This window comes from Acartia tonsa, chromosome 3 (genome assembly GCF_053477335.1).
Source record: "Acartia tonsa isolate MP-2025a chromosome 3, ASM5347733v1, whole genome shotgun sequence".
Classification (NCBI taxonomy): Eukaryota; Metazoa; Arthropoda; class Copepoda; order Calanoida; family Acartiidae; genus Acartia; species Acartia tonsa.
Window position 1 is genome coordinate 18,379,971 of NC_137262.1, and position 17,847 is coordinate 18,397,817.

Genomic DNA, 17,847 nt, shown 5'->3' on the forward strand with positions numbered 1-17,847 from the left:
CCATCCTGTCTGTCAGTCAGTCCTTTACACTATCTATTTATTACTGTTCTTTGCTGTTAGAGCATTTATTCTTCCTTAATTAATATCAAGTGGCGATTAGTTGCAATTTGGCCATCTATTTGCTAAAGGACCATTTATGGCAAATGCATTAAATGAATCAAAAGTTTTGCCTTATAGGGATCAGTTGCATTTAGGCTTTTCATTTTCAATAGAAAAAAAAATTACCTTGCTTGAAGTCTGAGCCAAAGTGCTTGCAATGTAATCCCATCCAATCCCTCAAGGCATATTTCATCAAGTATTTGGGATCTATAGTTCAGATGTCGGTACCCCTGCACTTTTCTTGGCTTGGAATCTTCATTTCCCGGATTTTCAATGTTAACATCCTCCGCATTTACTAGCGTATCATCTCCACCTTCTGTGCTCTCAACATTTTTGGACTCATCTCCCTCCGTTTCATCCATCTTTTATCAAATCATTGTTAGTTTTATCTGAAATGTAATTTTAAATTTTTCATCAAAAAAAGACTAGGTAAGTTTTTATTTGTGTAATTTAGCACCATTATGTTACTAACAATAACAGGCGAATAACAACAAACAACAAAGGGTTTAACTTCCTATAACAGAAGAATTTTAAAATAAATAAAATTTTCTTATAACTGAACTATTTCATATGTAAGAAAGAAAAAACTGGAAAGGTGTGGCAAAAAATAACAACAAATCAAATTTACAAAAGATGTGCAAAACGAGATTCTTAATTTCTCAAAATGAAAATTTCAACAGTTAAAATAAATAATACCTAGGTAAACAAAAAAGGGAATAGAAATGAAATGCAAACTATTTTAGTAATTAAAAGAAGTAAAAAAGGCATAAAAAATATCTACTTCAAAATGTTTGAGGTAATTGTGGTACAAAAGTCATAGTAAAAAGTAAAGTGTAAAAAAAAGAGTGTACATTGGGGTATCTAAATTATTAAAATCTACATCTAAAAATACTAACAATTAACTGCATATTTCTATAATTATCTATGGTACATATATTGCATTGTGTCATCTTTGGTTTAACGTTATTTTTAAAAAATCATATAGGAAATTATAACAACAAAATAATATATACAATTTGTTGACAATATCAAATAATACTCATTTTTAAGGCCACATTTTAAATTACCAAGGATAAGTATCCATATGTAGCGCAGCAACTCCAAACTTTAGATAAAAAATAATAGTAAACTGTAATAAAAAAAGGATATTTGGAAAATTTAATGTTTGAAGTGTTAGTGTTTACTGTAGTCTACTTTGTAGATTTCAAACATTTCAAGGAGTCGTTAACTGATAAAGTTACTCTAGTTATAGAGTAGCACCGCAACTGCATATAAGGCTAAATATCATCCCAAAGTTGCAAAGGAAAAAACTCCGCAGAAAATCCTTGAGTCTGGCTAGGCGAATCCTCCTTTTTACCTCCCTCTTGAATAGTATCAAGTCTACCAAACATGACAATATCATCATACACACTAATTCTTCCAATGTTACCCGGGCACGACAGCTGATTTCTGGCTTTGACTGCATCTTTAACTCGCTCAAATTGGACATAAAGAGTCCTATCGGCATGTGATTTTGTGCGTAATATCTGTCCAAAGGAGGCACATTTGTAGAGAACAGTATCTGGAGGAATTCCTTTGTCCACAAGAATTTTCAAAATGGGAGAAATAAGAAGAATATTATCTTGTTTAGTAACAGGTACAAAATCAAGAAGGGCTGGATGCTGGAGGGCTTCGCTGGCTGTCACACGCTCGGCAGGATTGTAGGCAAGACATTTGTATATTAGGTCTTTTAATTTATCTAGTGTTGCTAAGGCCTCTGTGGATTCATATTGATGGGATTCAGATACAAGTCGGTTTATATGGCTTGATAGGCTGAAGAAAAAAATTTCTAGTACTTTTTAACACAAAAGTAGATAAAATAACTAGAGGCTACTCCATGAGAGGATGTGAGGGGTCCCACCGCCTATTTTCTATTACAAAGAGGACAGGGGGATAAAATACTTCCCCCCCCCCCCTCCTCTAAAAATTGCATTCACTAAAACTTCAAAACCAAAGGTAAGTTTAGAGATCTTAATTGAAACAAACGTACACCGACCCACTGTTGTATATGAAAAATAAAATATTAACCTGTCGTCTCTTTCAACAATTTCTCCAGTTCGTAACAGCTTCCTGCCTGCCACACATTCAATGAGTAGGCAGCCAAAGGCCCAAATATCACAGGGAGGCCCAGGTGGTGTTAAGGATTGCAGGTCTGCGTCATGACTAATTCTGGCTCTCTCTATGGCAAGAACCTGAAGAAAACATGTACGTACACTCTAAGTAAACATAATCTAAAGTCTTTATATCGATAGATACGACATAATAAAAGAAATATTCGAATCCACTACTATGTATGTATTGTATGTATCAAAAATCCTTTACTCTATCATTAAATTACCTCAGGTGCACGATATCCAGAACTGTGAAGAATCCGCGGCATTTGCGCATCAGAATCAGCTGATTCTTTGGTCACGTGTTTCACACTAAGACCAAAGTCAAAGGATTTGAAGACGCCATGTTGGCCGGACCACATTATGTTTCCAGGTTTTAAGTCACCATGCACATACCCAAGCTAAAATAAAAAAAATTAACTAATGAAGTATTTTGTATGTGAATAAATTTAGCACATATGTATAATGTATATGTAATTAGGGATTAAAACAATTTTACTCAAGGTGTTGTTATTCCATCAAATTATTTGCTATGATTGCTCAATTCAACCCACTTACAGCACATCAAAACATTTTGCAATTGTTTGTTAATTAGGCTCAGTTGCATATTTATAATTTATCTATTACCTTATGAAAATGGTCAAGAAACAGTAGAACATCTTTAGAAAATTTTTGTACAATCCAGAGAGGCAACCCTCGTCGTCGATTTTTCATAATTAACTGTCTAATGTTGATATCCAACTGTTCAAACACAAAACAGGATAATTCCTATAATAAATATTAATAAAAGCATTTTAGAGAAAATGACTCATTGCTTAAGACAGTCTTTATATCCAACATGACTCAACGTCAACACTATACAATGATTAATATCTGAACCCCTAATACTAAAACTTAAAAACAATTAAAGTGACTTTGGGTGTCATACAAGAACATACCTTGTACATAAAAGCGGCAATGAAAGTAATGGCTGATTCTACAGGAAATTGGGATAGCTGGTGAAGTATATTGTATTCATTTTCAGCTGCTCTGGAGTACTGTCTCCCCCTTCTAAATACAATGTTAAAATCTTTTTGTAAAATTAAGCAGGCCAAATATCAGAATTGAAAAATAAGTGCTTGACAGGGAAAGGTATCTATTTTCCATATTTTAGTTTCAAGTTTCCTTGACAGATGTCATAAACTTATACCTAAAGAAATACAAATAAGTCATTTATAGGAACAAAAAACATAATAAATCGAATGACACTGTGACTTTACATAAGAAAATGTATGCACTCAAAATAGCTAGTTTGAATACAAATACCATTTGTCTTATCTTGATTTTAAGTGGCATAGAATCTATAAAGTGATGCATATTACCTGAAAACCTTTATGGCAACTGGGTCGCCAGATCCTCCCATCGTTGCACAATAAACTTCACTGCAGTTGCCCTCACCTTGAAATAAGCATAATATTTATATATGGAATTTTCAGTGTTTTTATTTTTTGGCATTTGTACCTATAGGTAAATTGACTGCCATCTTGTAAAAACAATGAAACAAGAATGTCAACATTCATATGAAGGGAAGCACAAAAAAGTCATAAATAGAAATACGGACAAAGTGATTTAAAAGCAGATGTTAAGTGGTCATTGATCAAGATACTGGATATATAATATACATACTGGATGCTCATAAAAAATATTCACTAAAGTTGCATTCGTTTGTCTTGAATAGCAGCCGGGAAAATCACATATCCGCCATAGTGTAAATATGTATTTGTGAATTAAGTTTCTTGATATTTTTTTTGGTAGGTACCTAAGAAAATTTGCAAACATTTTTAGCAAAAAAAACATAACCTACCTAATAATCTATTGATTTTGTAAGTATGATCAACTCCTTCTAGAATTTCTCCATTCTTGAGATGAGGACCTTCATTCTTATCACGGAAATCCTCAACCTTATCTTCCTTTAATTCACTAATTCTTTCATTTGCTGAGGATTGCTTCTCATTGTGAACTTTTTCTATGTCTCTATAATTTTTCATTGGTTTAGACATTAATACTTCTTGATTAGTGTGTAAAATATCTTTAACTGCTTTTTTCTTTAGATGAATATCATCTGGTTGGGCAGAGTATTCATTATTTGTTGTGGGCTCAGATCTTTTTTTAATACCTTCCGTTGGAATAGAATAGTTGGCTAATACTGCTTCCTCACTCCTGTACATACAATCTGTTAAATTAAAGTAACATCTGGATCAAGAAATCTTCTTTAAAATGTAAACACATGCTCGAATGATTAATATTATTTAATACTGCTTATTTCTTGAAAAATTTCATATTTTTAATGAAATATGCTTCTAGTATTCCGGGATTTAATGGGTTCGAATCAGAATTCAAATAATAATTCCTAAATAAGTTAAAATCACATCAAAATGTGTCATAATCAAAATTAATTTTGTCCAATTAGTAAAAGTTATCTACCATTACTTTAATCATTTATACACAAGTTATATGAAGATATTTCTGTCTGTTTCCATTTAATCTCTTAACTTTTTTATTTTAATTCAACTATTCCTATAATCTTCACATTGGATAACAACATTATATGTCAATTTTTTTCTCGTTGCTGCAGCTGAACTGTTTCTGGAGCCTCCTGTGCTGTACCCAACAGCTTCATACGAGCTGGAAGCACAGCTGTTCGTTGAGTTAGTGTCATCTTCTTCCATTGTTAGTTTGTATAGCGCTGTTATAAGGAAGAAATATTTTAACTTAAGGAAAAACATTTGGATCATGGAAAGAAAACAACAGGGGTGTATATTCTGCATGGGATCCCCGGCTAAGGGGGGGGGGGGAAATAAGTGGTTGGAGGGAAAAAAAATGTAAAAATTAAGAAAACTGAAAACATTTTTTCCATTTCCCCCCTTCTTGGAGAAAAAAACTAAAAAAATGTTTGGTATGAGGGATAAAATAAATAAAATATAGAGTTCTTTAAATATTTTTTCATTTTCCCCCCTACTTAAAGAGAAAAAAATAGGGGGGGAAAAAAATAAATCTTATGCAGAATATACACCCCTGGAAAACAAACAAGCGGGTTTCGTCGTATTTTCACACTAGCTATTCTTCTATTTCTGGCCCCTTCGGGGAGCTCTAACCCTACGGGACAATCATTAACATTTAAATTACCTAACCTAATTAACCTATCAAAAGCTACTGTGAAAATACGACGAAACCCGCTACTTCGTTTTCTTCCAATGATTCAAAGTTTTTTCTACAAATCTTTCAGCAAGTCAATAGTGAAATATCTTTTAATATAGTATTGCTTTTGTGAGTATTAATATTTTAAGCATAAAAAAGTCTATTATGTGAAAGTAGTTGATTGAATTTTTACAGTTCTTTAGATGGGAGAATATAAATCTCAGGGGTGTATATTTGCACAGTGTTCCTTTTTTCCCCTGCTGCAAATTTTTGTATTTTTTTCCCCTCCTAATTTTTTCCAGCAAGGAAGGGGATAAAATGGAAAATCATTTTCAGAGCTCTTTACTTTATTCATATTATGCCCCCATCCATATTCCACATATACTTTAGTTTTTTCTCACCAAAGAGGGGAGAAAAATAGAAAAAAATGCTTTCAGTCCTCTTAATTTTCACATTTACCCCCCCCCCCCTTCCAACCACATTTTTATATATTTTTAACCCCCCCCCCCCTTCAGCCGGGTCAATTTAAAAAATATACACCCCTGATAAATCTTTAAATTGAAATATTCATGCCTAGGTAGAAGGTGTTACAGTTTGCTTGTAGATAAACAGGTACTACACTATATCACGAATTTCCATTTTGGTACATTTTCACCTGAAAATTGCACTGTTTTAACAAATAATATTAACTAGAGCTATAAAAAAAACAATTTAAGATGTTAATGAGATTATTTTACAGGAAATAATTCATAATAAATATTTTTTTTCATTTATCATAAAAATAGCAATTATTGAACAATTTCAGATTTTAACAAAGATATTTGGTATATTAATTTTTGGGTAAAAAAAAGTATTAAAACTATGAAAACAGTAGTTCCATGTTAAGTATTGAATTAAAACTTGCCTAGGTAGCTAACATTGCATTTTTGTATGTGCTTTAGTTAGAATACCATTTATTTTAAAACTATATTTAAGATAATATAATATGACAAACCAGTTAGATACCCTTCATGGAACTATCTAATATGGAAAAATATTATGAACCAGCACCAATCCAGAAACTCTGTACAAGATATTTTTCATAGGCATGTTCTTCATCGTCCCCAGAAGGATCATTGTGCAGAGATATATCTTTTAGTTCCAACTAAACAGATAAAACATTAATATTGATGAAGCAACAGTATTTAATTTCCAAGAGTTTTATTAGCAAAGGTATTCTATAATTCAAAATGTCCACATGTGTCTGCATCTGACAGGTATTTGGAAAACGTATTTATTTTGAAGTTCCCTCATAATAATGAATTGATCATTCTGTGTATCACTTAAAATGTCAGAAATACAATTAGAGATTTCGATTGTACATGGGCAAATATACTAGGAATCAATTAGAGCTATATTATATACAACGCCTGGCAAACCATGTCCTCTATATAACTCACTTAGCCCGTCTGTAATAGATGATATAAGGAACATGGAATTAGGAAATTGTTTCCCGTATCGCTTCGAGACTGATTAATATCCGGTTCTTAGCCATACTGAAAATTATGTCTAGCATCGTATTATATCCAGTTTTCTACGAATTATAAAAATGTACAATCGGGGCTAAAAAAAAAAAACATTTAATTTTCTCGTATTCATTCGCATACCGGTGGATAGGAACCGGTTCTCATCCATACGAAAAAACTATGTCTAGCATCGTATTATATCCAGCTTTCTACGAATATAGAAATGTACAATCATAAGATTAAAACTAGTTTTTTTAGCCGGTGACTTCGTCACCTCGGGGCTAAAAAAAACTAGTTTTAATCTCATAATTGTACATTCTATATCCGCGGAAAGCCGTTTATAATACGATGCGAGAAATAACTATTATGCTGCTTATACTACGATGCGTGAAATAACTGTTATAAAACTACTTTAAGCCTGTGACAGACATATGCAGGGCGACCACTCCAAAACCAAAAAAATATAGTATTTTTATAGTATATTTTTTTTCTTCATATAGTATATATAGTATATTTTTTTTTAATCATATAGTATGATATAGTATTGGACTATGAATTATTTAGTAATACATGGTATATACATCATCAATAATAGCTCAAAGCAGAGTTGTTATCAAAGCAATTTCACATGGGGGGGGGGGGGGGAGATTTTGCCACTTTTGCTTACTTTGTGATTATTAGGCTAGTTATTAATGTGAGACTATAGGTTATTTGGGATAAAAGAAACTTTTTTGTAGTATTTTACATATATTTTATCAATTTTTGGATAGGTCTTCAGGCTCAGGTCTAGACAGGTAAAAAAAATTTAATTTTTGTTTGAATAGTAAGAGATCAACTTATTAAACAAAATATGCATCTTTTTGTATATTATAAACATTGAAGAAAATTTTGAAGAATAAACAAAATATGCATCTTTTAGGATGTTTAGGATTAATATACCAAAAGAAAAAAATTTAAATCGGTTTCAAAATTCTGGTCCTGCAGGCCTCCAGATCCACTTTGAACAGGTAAAAAATCAAATTTCTTATTTAAAGAGTTAGAGGTTAACTTATAAAACAGAATATGCTATTTATGTGTTTAAAGAAAAAATTACAATCGACCTCCAGGTTCAGGTGCTGCAGGCCTCCAGGTGGACTCTGGACAGGTAAAAATCAAAATTTCTTATTTATAGAGTTAGAGGTTAGTTTATAAAACACCATAAGCATCTTTTTAGACGTTATTTACATATCTGAAGAAAAAAATACAATTGCCCTCCAGGTTCGGGTGCTGCAGGCAGGCCTCCATGTAGACTCTGTCCAGAGAAGACCTGGAGGCCTACAGGACCTGAATTTGAGGGTCAATTTAAAGTTTTTCCTTAGCTTTGTTAGGATAGGTTATTAAAGATTAAATCATTCTTATATGATAAATTTTCCCAAGTTTTAAGATTTTTTGGATAGGCCTCCAGGTTAAGGAGCTGTAGGCCTCCAGGTTCAGGAGCTGTAGGCCTCAAGGTGTTCTCTGGACCGGTAAAAATAAGAATTCAAATATTTTTTTTAAGAGATAGAGGTCAACTTATCAAAAATATACATTTTTTTTCTTTAAATATGTAAATAACATTTAAAAAGATGCATATTTTGTTTTTTAAGTTGACCTCTAAATCTTTTTAAAATTTTTTTCTTTAATTTTTACCTGTCTAGTGACCAATTGAAGGCCTGCAGCTCCTAAAAATGGAGGTCTGCAGCTCCTAAACCTGGAGGCCTACGCAAAAAATCTTAAAACTTGGGAAAATTCATCATATAAGAATGATTTTATCTTTAATAACCTATCCTCTCAGTCCAAAAATAAAGCCTATATTCACTGTTTATGCAAATGTGTCAAAACTTCCCCCTTCCCTTGTTCTTTTTTTACAGAGAACAAGGACATGTAATCATTTTTCTTGTATTCATTTGAATCCGGTGGATAGGAACCATCGTATTATATCCAGTTTTCTACGAATATAAAAATGTACAATCATAAGATTAAAACCAGTTTTTTTAGTTGTTGCCTTCGGCACCTCAGGGCTAAAAAAACTAGTTTTAATCTTATAATTGTACATTCTATATCCGCGGAAAGCCGTTTATAATACGATACGAGAAATAACTATTCTCATATTCATTCGAATCGAGTGGATAAGAACTGGTTCTCATCCATACGAAAAAAACTATGTATAGCATCGTATTACATCCAGCTTCCTACGAATATAAAAATGTACAATCGTAAGATTAAAACCAGTTTTTTTAGCCTGTGCCTTCGGCACATCAGGAAAAAAAACTGATTTAAATCTTACAATTGTACATTCTATATCCGCGGAAAGCTGTTTATAATACAATGAGAGATAAAGCTATTTCTCTATTCCTTCTGGTTGTTTCTGAAAATCGGAAACCTCAGTTTATTTAGAATTAGTCTGTATGTTCTTCATATATGTTAATAACATCCAAAAAGATACATATTCTGTCTTATAAGTTGACCTCTAACTCTTAAAATGAGAAATATGAATTTTTACCTGTCCATTGTGGACCTGGAGGCCTGCTGGACCTGAACTTGGAGGTCGATTTCAAATTTTTTTAAAAATAAATGTTAATAACATCCAAAATGATACATATCCTGTTTTAAAAGTTGACCTAGAACTCCTAAAATAAGAAATTTGATTTTTTACCTGTCAGGAGTGGACCTGGAGGCCGGCAGGATCAGAATTTGAAGGCCGATTTAATTTTTTTTCTTTAGGTATGTTTATAACATCCTAAAAGATGCATATTTTGTTTAATAAGTTGATCTCTAAATCTTTAAACAAAAATGGAAAACCTCCCCCCCCCCGTTTTAAGTTAATTCTATGAAAAAAAAACTGATATTTAAATCATAATCACTAACATTTTCTCCATCTCTTTCTTACTGTAGAGCTTTGTGCATTTTTGTTGTATCACAGTAGCTTTTTATTTTAGGTTAGGTAAGATAAAGGTTAATGATTGCCCCGCAGGGGTTAGAAATAGGAGAAAACCTACTGAGAAAATAAGACAAAACGCTCCTTGAGAAGCATTGTCACAAAACTGACAATATCTGTTTTTTGTACTATGTAATATTATATCCTTATACTAAAGTAACAGGATGTTTGTCTGTCTGTGTGTCTGTCTGTGTGTCTGTCTGTGTGTCTGTCTGTCTGTGTGTACCGAAGGATCTCGCTAACCGCTGAACCGATTGGGTTATCCTTAACAGGGTAGATTCTCATATGTCCCGGGAAGGTTTATAACTATTTTTGGGGAGGGTACCACCACCCTCCCAAGAGAAATTAAATTTTTTAAAAATTTACCAATTTTAGAAAGAGAGTTCAACGAAAAATAAACACCAAACGTAAATTTTTTTTAACTTTTTCTTTTAAAATCTAAAATAAGAAATTGAATTATCAAATTCGACTCTCTCCTCCTCAAGTGCCCCTAGAGGCCTCTAGGGGCGTAGCCGCTAGTAGTATATATAGTAAAGTTTGGTCAAATAAAGGTATTATTATATAGTATATATAGTAATTTTTGGTCATATAGTATGATATAGTATCCAAACTCATCCTATATAGTATAAATAGTATATATAGTATGCAGTGGTCGCCCTGCATATGCGCATCTCAATTTGTCCGTTTGTCTGATTTACTTACCTACCTAATTGAATTGTCGAATTTTGTAATTATTACCTGAAAAGGTCCGGTAATTTTATCTTGTAATGTGATTGATATTGACTGCATGGCACACAATGGAACTGGACACTGCCTGTCCTGGATATATCCTTTGTGGCCTGAACAAAATATACTGATAATGTTCATTAAAGATGTGGATACTTTCCAAGTTGCTATGCATTTGTTCTATGGAATAGGTTAAAAGGATAGTTGCATGAAGTGCTTTTCAGAAAAATGATTTCAAGCATGTGTTACAAGTATACCATCAAATATATATTTTGAATTATAATAGAAAAGAAACAAAGGGGGGGGGGGGGAGTTTTGACACATTTGCGTAAACCTGGTACCTAGGCTTTGTCTTTGGAATGAGAGTATAGGTTATTAAAGATAAAATCATTCTTATATGATGAATTTCACGAAGTTTAAAGATTTTTTGGATAGACCTCCAGGTTCCAGAGCTGCAGGCCTCCAGGTGGTCTCTGTACAGGTAAAAATAAAAAAAAAAATTTTTTTTTAAGTTACAAATCAACTTATAAAACAAAATATGCATCTTTTTTCTTCAAATATGTGAATAATATTAATAAGATGCATATTTTGTTTTATAAGTTGACCTGTAACTTAAATTTTTTTTTATTTTCATTTTTATCTGTACAGAGACCACATGGAGGCCTGTAGCTCTGGAACCTGGAGGTCTATCCAAAAATCTTAAAACTTCGTGAAATTCGTCATATAAGAATGATTCTATTTTCTAAGTATATTTGTGATACCTTCTATTTAATAGATTCTTCCAATTTTTAACATTTACAAAACAGCCTGCTTTATTTCTTCAAGATCCATGTCAGATCTATATAAGAAATAAATGTCTATAAATGAGCTCAAGTTTTCCAAGGAATAAATGTTAAAAACTCATAGTGCTCCAATAATCCATAATAAACTCTCATTGGTCAGAACGATGAGACACATTATTTTACTTTATTAAAAATAAATTAATTTTTTCATTTTATGTTGCTATTTACCTACATTATATAAAAGAATTCAATTTCTAATCATAAAAAAGAAAATTTAAATTTTTAATATAGTAAATTTAAGAAAACTCTGTTTTAAAAGAATTCGATTGTGGCGACACTTCCTTTTGTGTGTTCAAATATTAAAACTAGATTTTAATCACATTAACCCTTTGTTGATGGTAATGTGAAGAAAAAATATAATTGAAAAAATCTTTTTAAAATCATTTAAATTATTAAATATTTACTTCTTTCTTTTAAATAGTAATGGCAGGGTAGGAAAATTGATTTATTGAGAAATAGATATGTAATGTACTCATTGAAAACTAGCCAATAGTGAGATAGTTATATCGAGCCATTTCTAGTCTTTAATAACCTATCCTCTCAGTCCAAAGATAAAGCCTAAGTACCAGGTTTACGCAAATGTGTCAACCTCCCCCCCCCCTTATACATCACTAGATTAGTCGTCATGCTGTTTTTGTGAAAATAAGCCAGCTTTATAAATTAATTACATATATCAAAAGAATACGGTTTTTCAGTCTTGATATTTATAAAACTACCTACATAGTAGAAAATTCCAATTCTTTCAAATATATGCACTATAAATGTTGTTTAAGCCTTTGAAAAGGAAAAAAATATGCAGTTCACTAAATTCAAGTTTAAATGCTATTCGTGCAACTACTATAAAACTACTAAGATATATAAAACTTACCCATATAAAATTTAGAGAATGGTATTTTTACATACTGCCAATAAGGACCACCTCTGAAAATATAAATCATGTAATGCCTTTGTCTACCAAACATATTATACCTACCTAAAGGATCTATATTTCTAAATTCAAAAACATGTAACTTCTCTATTTCCTATTACATACCTAGATAAGAAGCTTAATAGAAGAAAAAACTTAAATATTATTAATTATTTTAAAAATGTATACCTAAAATATATTAAACTAATAGAACCTAATTACATAAACATTTATACACATAAGAATTTCACTTAAGTTTAAACTTGGCGGGACGATTTTAATATAACTACCTGGTAAATAGTGGATAATGCCATCGGTCGTCCCATGAGACGTCAAAGTCTCTTCTTACTTTTAAATTAATCATATACTTCCTAATTCAAAAAAAATATTATCTTATTACGTAAAAACAAAAACTAAAATTTTTTAAAACATGAAGGTATATTACATTATTATAACTTGATCCCTAATTTGATACATTAATGCAATTTTGATCCGTCAAACCTACAAGTTGACCACAGAAACCACCCCCCCCCCCCCTTCCATCTTATATAGTACTACCTACAAATCGTGTATCTGGTCCCTATGAGGAATAGGATATCCTAATACTTACTCAAGCACTAATAAAACCTTATTTATTATAATACATTGTACCAGATTTTAAAAAATAATAAAAGGGAACAGTAGGTTGCGGGTAAAATCCGTAAAGGTTGTGGGTTTTAAGTTAAAAACAGTAGGTAGTAAAACGATAAAAATTTATGTTAACTTTTTTTAAAAAAATTTGTATATAGTTCTTTTCAATTAGAAATACACATATTTAGTTAATACTATCGTTCTACTACTATTTTTAAGCCTTTAAACACACACTTTTACGGATTTTACCCGCAACCTACTTTTCTCTTTATCTAAAATTGCAAATAATACTTCTTTAATTAATTAGAATTTCAAAAAATAATGCATGTTTATTACCTTCCGTCTCCTCTGACATTCATAGTGAGATGGGTATAATTTTGCCAGTGGTCTAATAGTTTTAATCGTCCAAAAGACCTTCGCTGATTTACACTTGATATATTTACATAACCTAAAAAAGTGAGCGTGTGTTCATAGTTAGTTCGAATTTACAATAAAGTTGTGACGAATTGATTTCATTCTACGGCTAGGTGACTGTTAACTTATTCATTGTGATAGATTACAGTAGTGAAACTGGAACAAAACTACCAGGGTTATGTAAGAATGAGTATGGAATGCGGCTCTAATGTTATTCATCCGTCAAGGGCTTAAGGGAGGGATGGAAAGGGAGGGGTGGTGAAAAAATCAAATGTACTTAAAATGCATTGGGAAGAGGGGAATCCGTACTAAGCAAAAACATTCCTGAACGAATATCCTATGGTTGTATCTCATCCCTATACAGTATACATACATGAGTACACTATATTCAACTAGTTGATTCGTCCTAAGCCTCAAGGAGAGCAGAGCAAGGGGATCATAAAAATAGCCAACAACCACCCAAAGATATTTATAAAGCTTCTCTGAAAAAGACAATCAATTCGAACCAGCAGTTCCCTAGATCTTTCATCTTTAGACAAAAACAAAACTTTACAACTTTATTATATAGGATAGAACAACAAGTTTGTACCTGCATTATCAGTTCTACCATCATTTGGAACACGTGTAGATAGATTTCCAGTTAACATTCCAGCAGATCCTAAAGTTAGAAAGTATTTACTTGATGATGATTGATTATTTTAAATTCAAAGATATCTAAATTCTTATATTAAAGTAACAGGATCTCTTATGTGTCTGTCTGTACCGAAAGATCTCGCTAACCACTTAATCGATATAGTTCACCTTTACAGTGTAGCTTCTCATAAGTCCTGGGAAATGTTTATAGCTGTTTTGGGGGACAGTACCACCCACCACTCTCCCAAGAGAAATCGCCAAAAAAGATTTTCAAAGAGGACTATCCACGAACGAGAGCACATGATTCTAAGTACCTTCCAGCATTGATCCTAAGTATTTTCTTTCAAAATATAATAGGTCACTATTAATAATTGATAAATTGACGAAAAAAATTAAGTTTCACCACTTCAATTTGAAGAAAAATTTAAAAATGTCCAGTATTTTTAATCAAAATTCACTCAAACGTTTTGTTGAGTTCAAGGTGTCTTTAATGTCCATGTTGTCAAATTGTAAAAATTAAAAAAAGTCAAAAGCACATTTACTATATCTCATATGTATGTTTACATTAATGCTAATATGGATTAATTTACAATCTATATAACACGAGTATTCGCATATGTATCATCAAATATCCATTTTATTAAAAGAATTAGCTTCATAAAAGTTTTCAAAATCAATTAAAATACCTAAAAAACATGGTGAAACATAAATTTTCTTCGTCAATACATTAATAATATATGGTGAACTATTATATTATTAAAGAAAATACTTAGGATCAATGCTGGAAGGTACTTAGAATCACGTGCTCTCGTTTGTGGATAGTCCTCTTTCCGCTAGGTGGTGCTTCTGTATACTTACTCGACTTCCCTTCCTACAAGGTTGCCGAATCTTTTTCTATTCAAACTACCACCTTTAGGCCATTAGAGGCCTTTAGGGGGCGTAACCGCTAAAAATACCTGCGTCATTAAGTTGAAACTCCGCCGAACTGTATCCCTCTCCCCAATCTGAGTCTTTGGTAAGGATCCACTCGTCCATTTCAATCTCCTGTAATTTAAAACATTGTAAACTAATACATATAAAGGGTGAGCAAAAAAATGAGGACTTTTCTCAAAACTAAATTGCGCAGCTTGTGTTAATAGTAAAAAAGTAAAAAATCTATGTGGTAAAATGTCCCAACTGACGTAAAACTTGACTTTCGAGTATATTATTAAATATTAGAGAATAGGGTGTGCAAAATAAAATGCGTACATTTTCAAATTTCAAATTGGCGACTTGTGTTAATAGTAGAAAAATGTTACGCATACCATAAGAACCATTATGAACTCTAGTCTTTGGTTCCTTTGCTACAAATAATCTAGGAGCTAGGTGGTAAAATGTACCAAACTTTACTCGCCAAGTCAGGTTTAAGTCAGTTGGGACATTTTACCACGTAGCTCCCTAACTATACGTACCACCGGAATCGTTCTTATATTCCAAAAACTAGAATTCATAACGGTTCTAACTTTATGCGTAACACTTTTTACTATTTACCAAAGCCGCGCAATTTTTATTTTGAAAAGGTCTGCATTTTTTTTGCACACTATTTAATAGCATTATAGACAGATGAAAGGACAGACACACACGAGCTTCGCTACTTAAATATTTCTTCTTAACTATAACTAAAATAAGGATATTCTATGCGTTATATATATATATATCTTGATTTTTTTTTACAATAAGAATATTCACTTAACACGTGTTACTCAAATCTACTAATTTAGTAAAGTGATTCATTAAATAACCTATTTCTTAGGTAGGTACCTAATTACATTTGGATACTATTTAATTATCGAATTTAAAAACTCTTACCGACTGAAATCCCCATTCCTTATTACGTTGTCCATCAATAACACAAGCTTTATATATATTTTCTTTAATGCTATATTCTCCCCTTCAATCAGAGATAATTTTAGATTAAAATTCATTTGACTGTTTAGTTTTGTACCTTACTTAAGACGTAAGTTTATTGGTCTTCTGCGAAGACATACTAAAGATGGGTATAAAAAAAGCGGGGTAATTATTTACATGGCCTCTCACTTGGTTCATAACAGACTAGGTAAAGGGTTTGACTTAACTGTTTTTAAAATCATGTGAGAAGCACACAAGATAAAGTTGCTGGTATTACAAGCTGCAAGGCGATTTATACCATTCCCCATTTGGAAGTTATTGCCAATCAAAAAAAGACATTAACGGAAAGACACTGTACGTATATCCAATCATCCCACAATTTAGAGGAAAATTAAATTTCTAAATATGATAGGTGTAAAACAAAATCTTTTATCTATGCCTTTTTTGTTCTTCTGCGAATTTAGACACTTCGGTTTTAAGCGTTTTAAAGCTTGCAACCAGGGCCTGCTTTGGGTTCTGCAGGTCTTTTGCCATGTGTTCCACCAGAGTTAATGGTTGCCTATTTAAAAATAATTATGTATTAACATTGTATAAACGCACTAGTGAAGAAATTTATTTTTAAACATTTGTACATACCTATCTCGTCAATTACCTAATACAGCCAAACTGCTGTCCTTGGTTGCACGATCTTTGTCTATAATTTAGACCAAACCATTCCCCCTACTCTAAAGTAGCCCATCGGATATAGTAGCAGTACTTAGTAGGTACAAATTTAAACTCCTATAGTTATGACGCAATTTTGGCTAAGATTTGAACCCATCTGGCCATTACCTACCCAAACGATCAGCGTATGCGATACAAGTTACGTGTTACATTAAAAATTATAATTTTTGTAAATCTAATCAAAACACATACTTTGTATAATATCCATGCTTTTCATCCTCTTGGAAAAACATGTGCCATTCATCTCTTTTAATTCTTTCTTTTAATGTTGGTTGATTTGGGGGTAGGTCCTATAGTTTCCAAAATAAATTAGCATCTTGGTTTGATAGAATATATATATATTTTTTTTCTAGATATATAAAAAGAAACCATTTTCTGCAGAATTCTTATATTTTATAGGTAATTTACATATTTACTAAATGACATGTTTATTAAAAAAAAAAAGGTGACAACATCCATAAAAGTGATTTAAAATTACACGGTATAACAAACGAACATAAACGCTTGAAGGAGTGTGATAAGCATAATATTAATTTTTAAGTCTAAACAAAATTGTATACATTCATGATGCAAAATTGGGTAAATACAATATATACTGTTAATTACATTCTTCAGAACTTGATTACAGCGATGCTTTGCTTATAATATTGTACCTTGTCGCCTTAGAAATCAATATTCCAAAATCATGTGGAAATATTTCATACTAAAAATTGTTGTCAACGTTTAAATCACCATATTTTAAATGGACGTACGGTCTTGTGCTCTGGGATTAAGTATCAGTTTGACACAGGAAAATGGTTAAATATAAATTCGGATTATCATGACACATAACAAAATCAAATCAAATAAACTTTTCATATAAAGATTGCTAATTTTTTCCTTGCGTTTAATTTCAAGATCTGAGGGTCTTTTATCATAATCTTCTTCTGGTACAACTTTATCCTGGAATTGTTTTAATCTGTCCAGAAAAGTTTTTTGCGTCTGTTTCTTTTCATATAATTTAGAAGACGTGTGAATTTGATTATTTCCTAAGTAAACAGCAGAGCAAATCAGCTGTTTATTACTGCCAGTACAGTGTGTTAACTTTAGCCGTACATAAGGCCGCGCAGAACTCAGTACAATTTGATTAGATAACATTATTCTTTATATTTTCATTATCTGAAATCACGTCTAATGAGAAAACAATGAAATGCAAAAT

At 31.8% G+C, this 17,847-nt stretch overlaps 3 protein-coding genes across 3 annotated transcripts in view; all 3 read right to left on the minus strand.

Annotated features, from left to right (window-relative positions):
* LOC145313540 (general transcription factor 3C polypeptide 1) overlaps positions 1-501 on the minus strand; it is a 35,497-nt gene extending 34,996 nt beyond the window's left edge. The window contains exon 1 of the mRNA XM_080152988.1: positions 226-501. Within this exon, the coding sequence (XP_080009114.1) occupies positions 226-461 (236 nt within the window). The 5' untranslated portion in view covers positions 462-501. The remainder of the gene's footprint in view (positions 1-225) is intronic.
* Positions 483-6,101, minus strand: LOC145313542 (serine/threonine-protein kinase Kist-like). The gene is made up of 10 exons (XM_080152991.1): positions 6,000-6,101; positions 4,804-4,974; positions 4,093-4,446; positions 3,611-3,686; positions 3,188-3,299; positions 2,877-3,017; positions 2,477-2,650; positions 2,167-2,330; positions 1,341-1,911; positions 483-1,204 (listed from the first exon to the last, which is right to left on the minus strand). The coding sequence occupies exons 2-9, from the start codon at positions 4,955-4,957 to the stop codon at positions 1,377-1,379; spliced, it is 1,710 nt and encodes a 569-aa protein (XP_080009117.1). The 5' UTR covers positions 4,958-4,974; positions 6,000-6,101; the 3' UTR covers positions 483-1,204; positions 1,341-1,376.
* Positions 6,102-6,416: 315 nt separating this feature from the next.
* CIA30 (complex I intermediate-associated protein 30) lies at positions 6,417-17,828 on the minus strand. The gene is made up of 11 exons (XM_080152992.1): positions 17,527-17,828; positions 16,842-16,937; positions 16,366-16,485; positions 15,888-15,969; positions 14,996-15,083; positions 13,996-14,064; positions 13,329-13,440; positions 12,653-12,733; positions 12,324-12,376; positions 10,626-10,726; positions 6,417-6,570 (listed from the first exon to the last, which is right to left on the minus strand). The coding sequence occupies exons 1-11, from the start codon at positions 17,784-17,786 to the stop codon at positions 6,463-6,465; spliced, it is 1,170 nt and encodes a 389-aa protein (XP_080009118.1). The 5' UTR covers positions 17,787-17,828; the 3' UTR covers positions 6,417-6,462.
* Between the last annotated feature and the right edge of the window lie 19 nt (positions 17,829-17,847).

Coding starts and splice junctions, on each gene's coding strand:
- LOC145313542 (XM_080152991.1), bottom strand. CDS start 4,957: ATGGAAGAAGATGACACTAACTCAACGAACAGCTGTGCTTCCAGCTCG. Junction 3,687..4,092: donor CAAAATCAATAGATTATTAG/GTAGGTTATGTT, acceptor GCTTATTTCAAG/GTGAGGGCAACTGCAGTGAA. Junction 2,651..2,876: donor TTCTTGACCATTTTCATAAG/GTAATAGATAAA, acceptor TTTTTATTTTAG/CTTGGGTATGTGCATGGTGA.
- CIA30 (XM_080152992.1), bottom strand. CDS start 17,786: ATGTTATCTAATCAAATTGTACTGAGTTCTGCGCGGCCTTATGTACGG. Junction 13,441..13,995: donor TGGTAGAACTGATAATGCAG/GTACAAACTTGT, acceptor TCACTTTTTTAG/GTTATGTAAATATATCAAGT. Junction 12,734..13,328: donor AATGTCAGAGGAGACGGAAG/GTAATAAACATG, acceptor TTTTTGAATTAG/GAAGTATATGATTAATTTAA.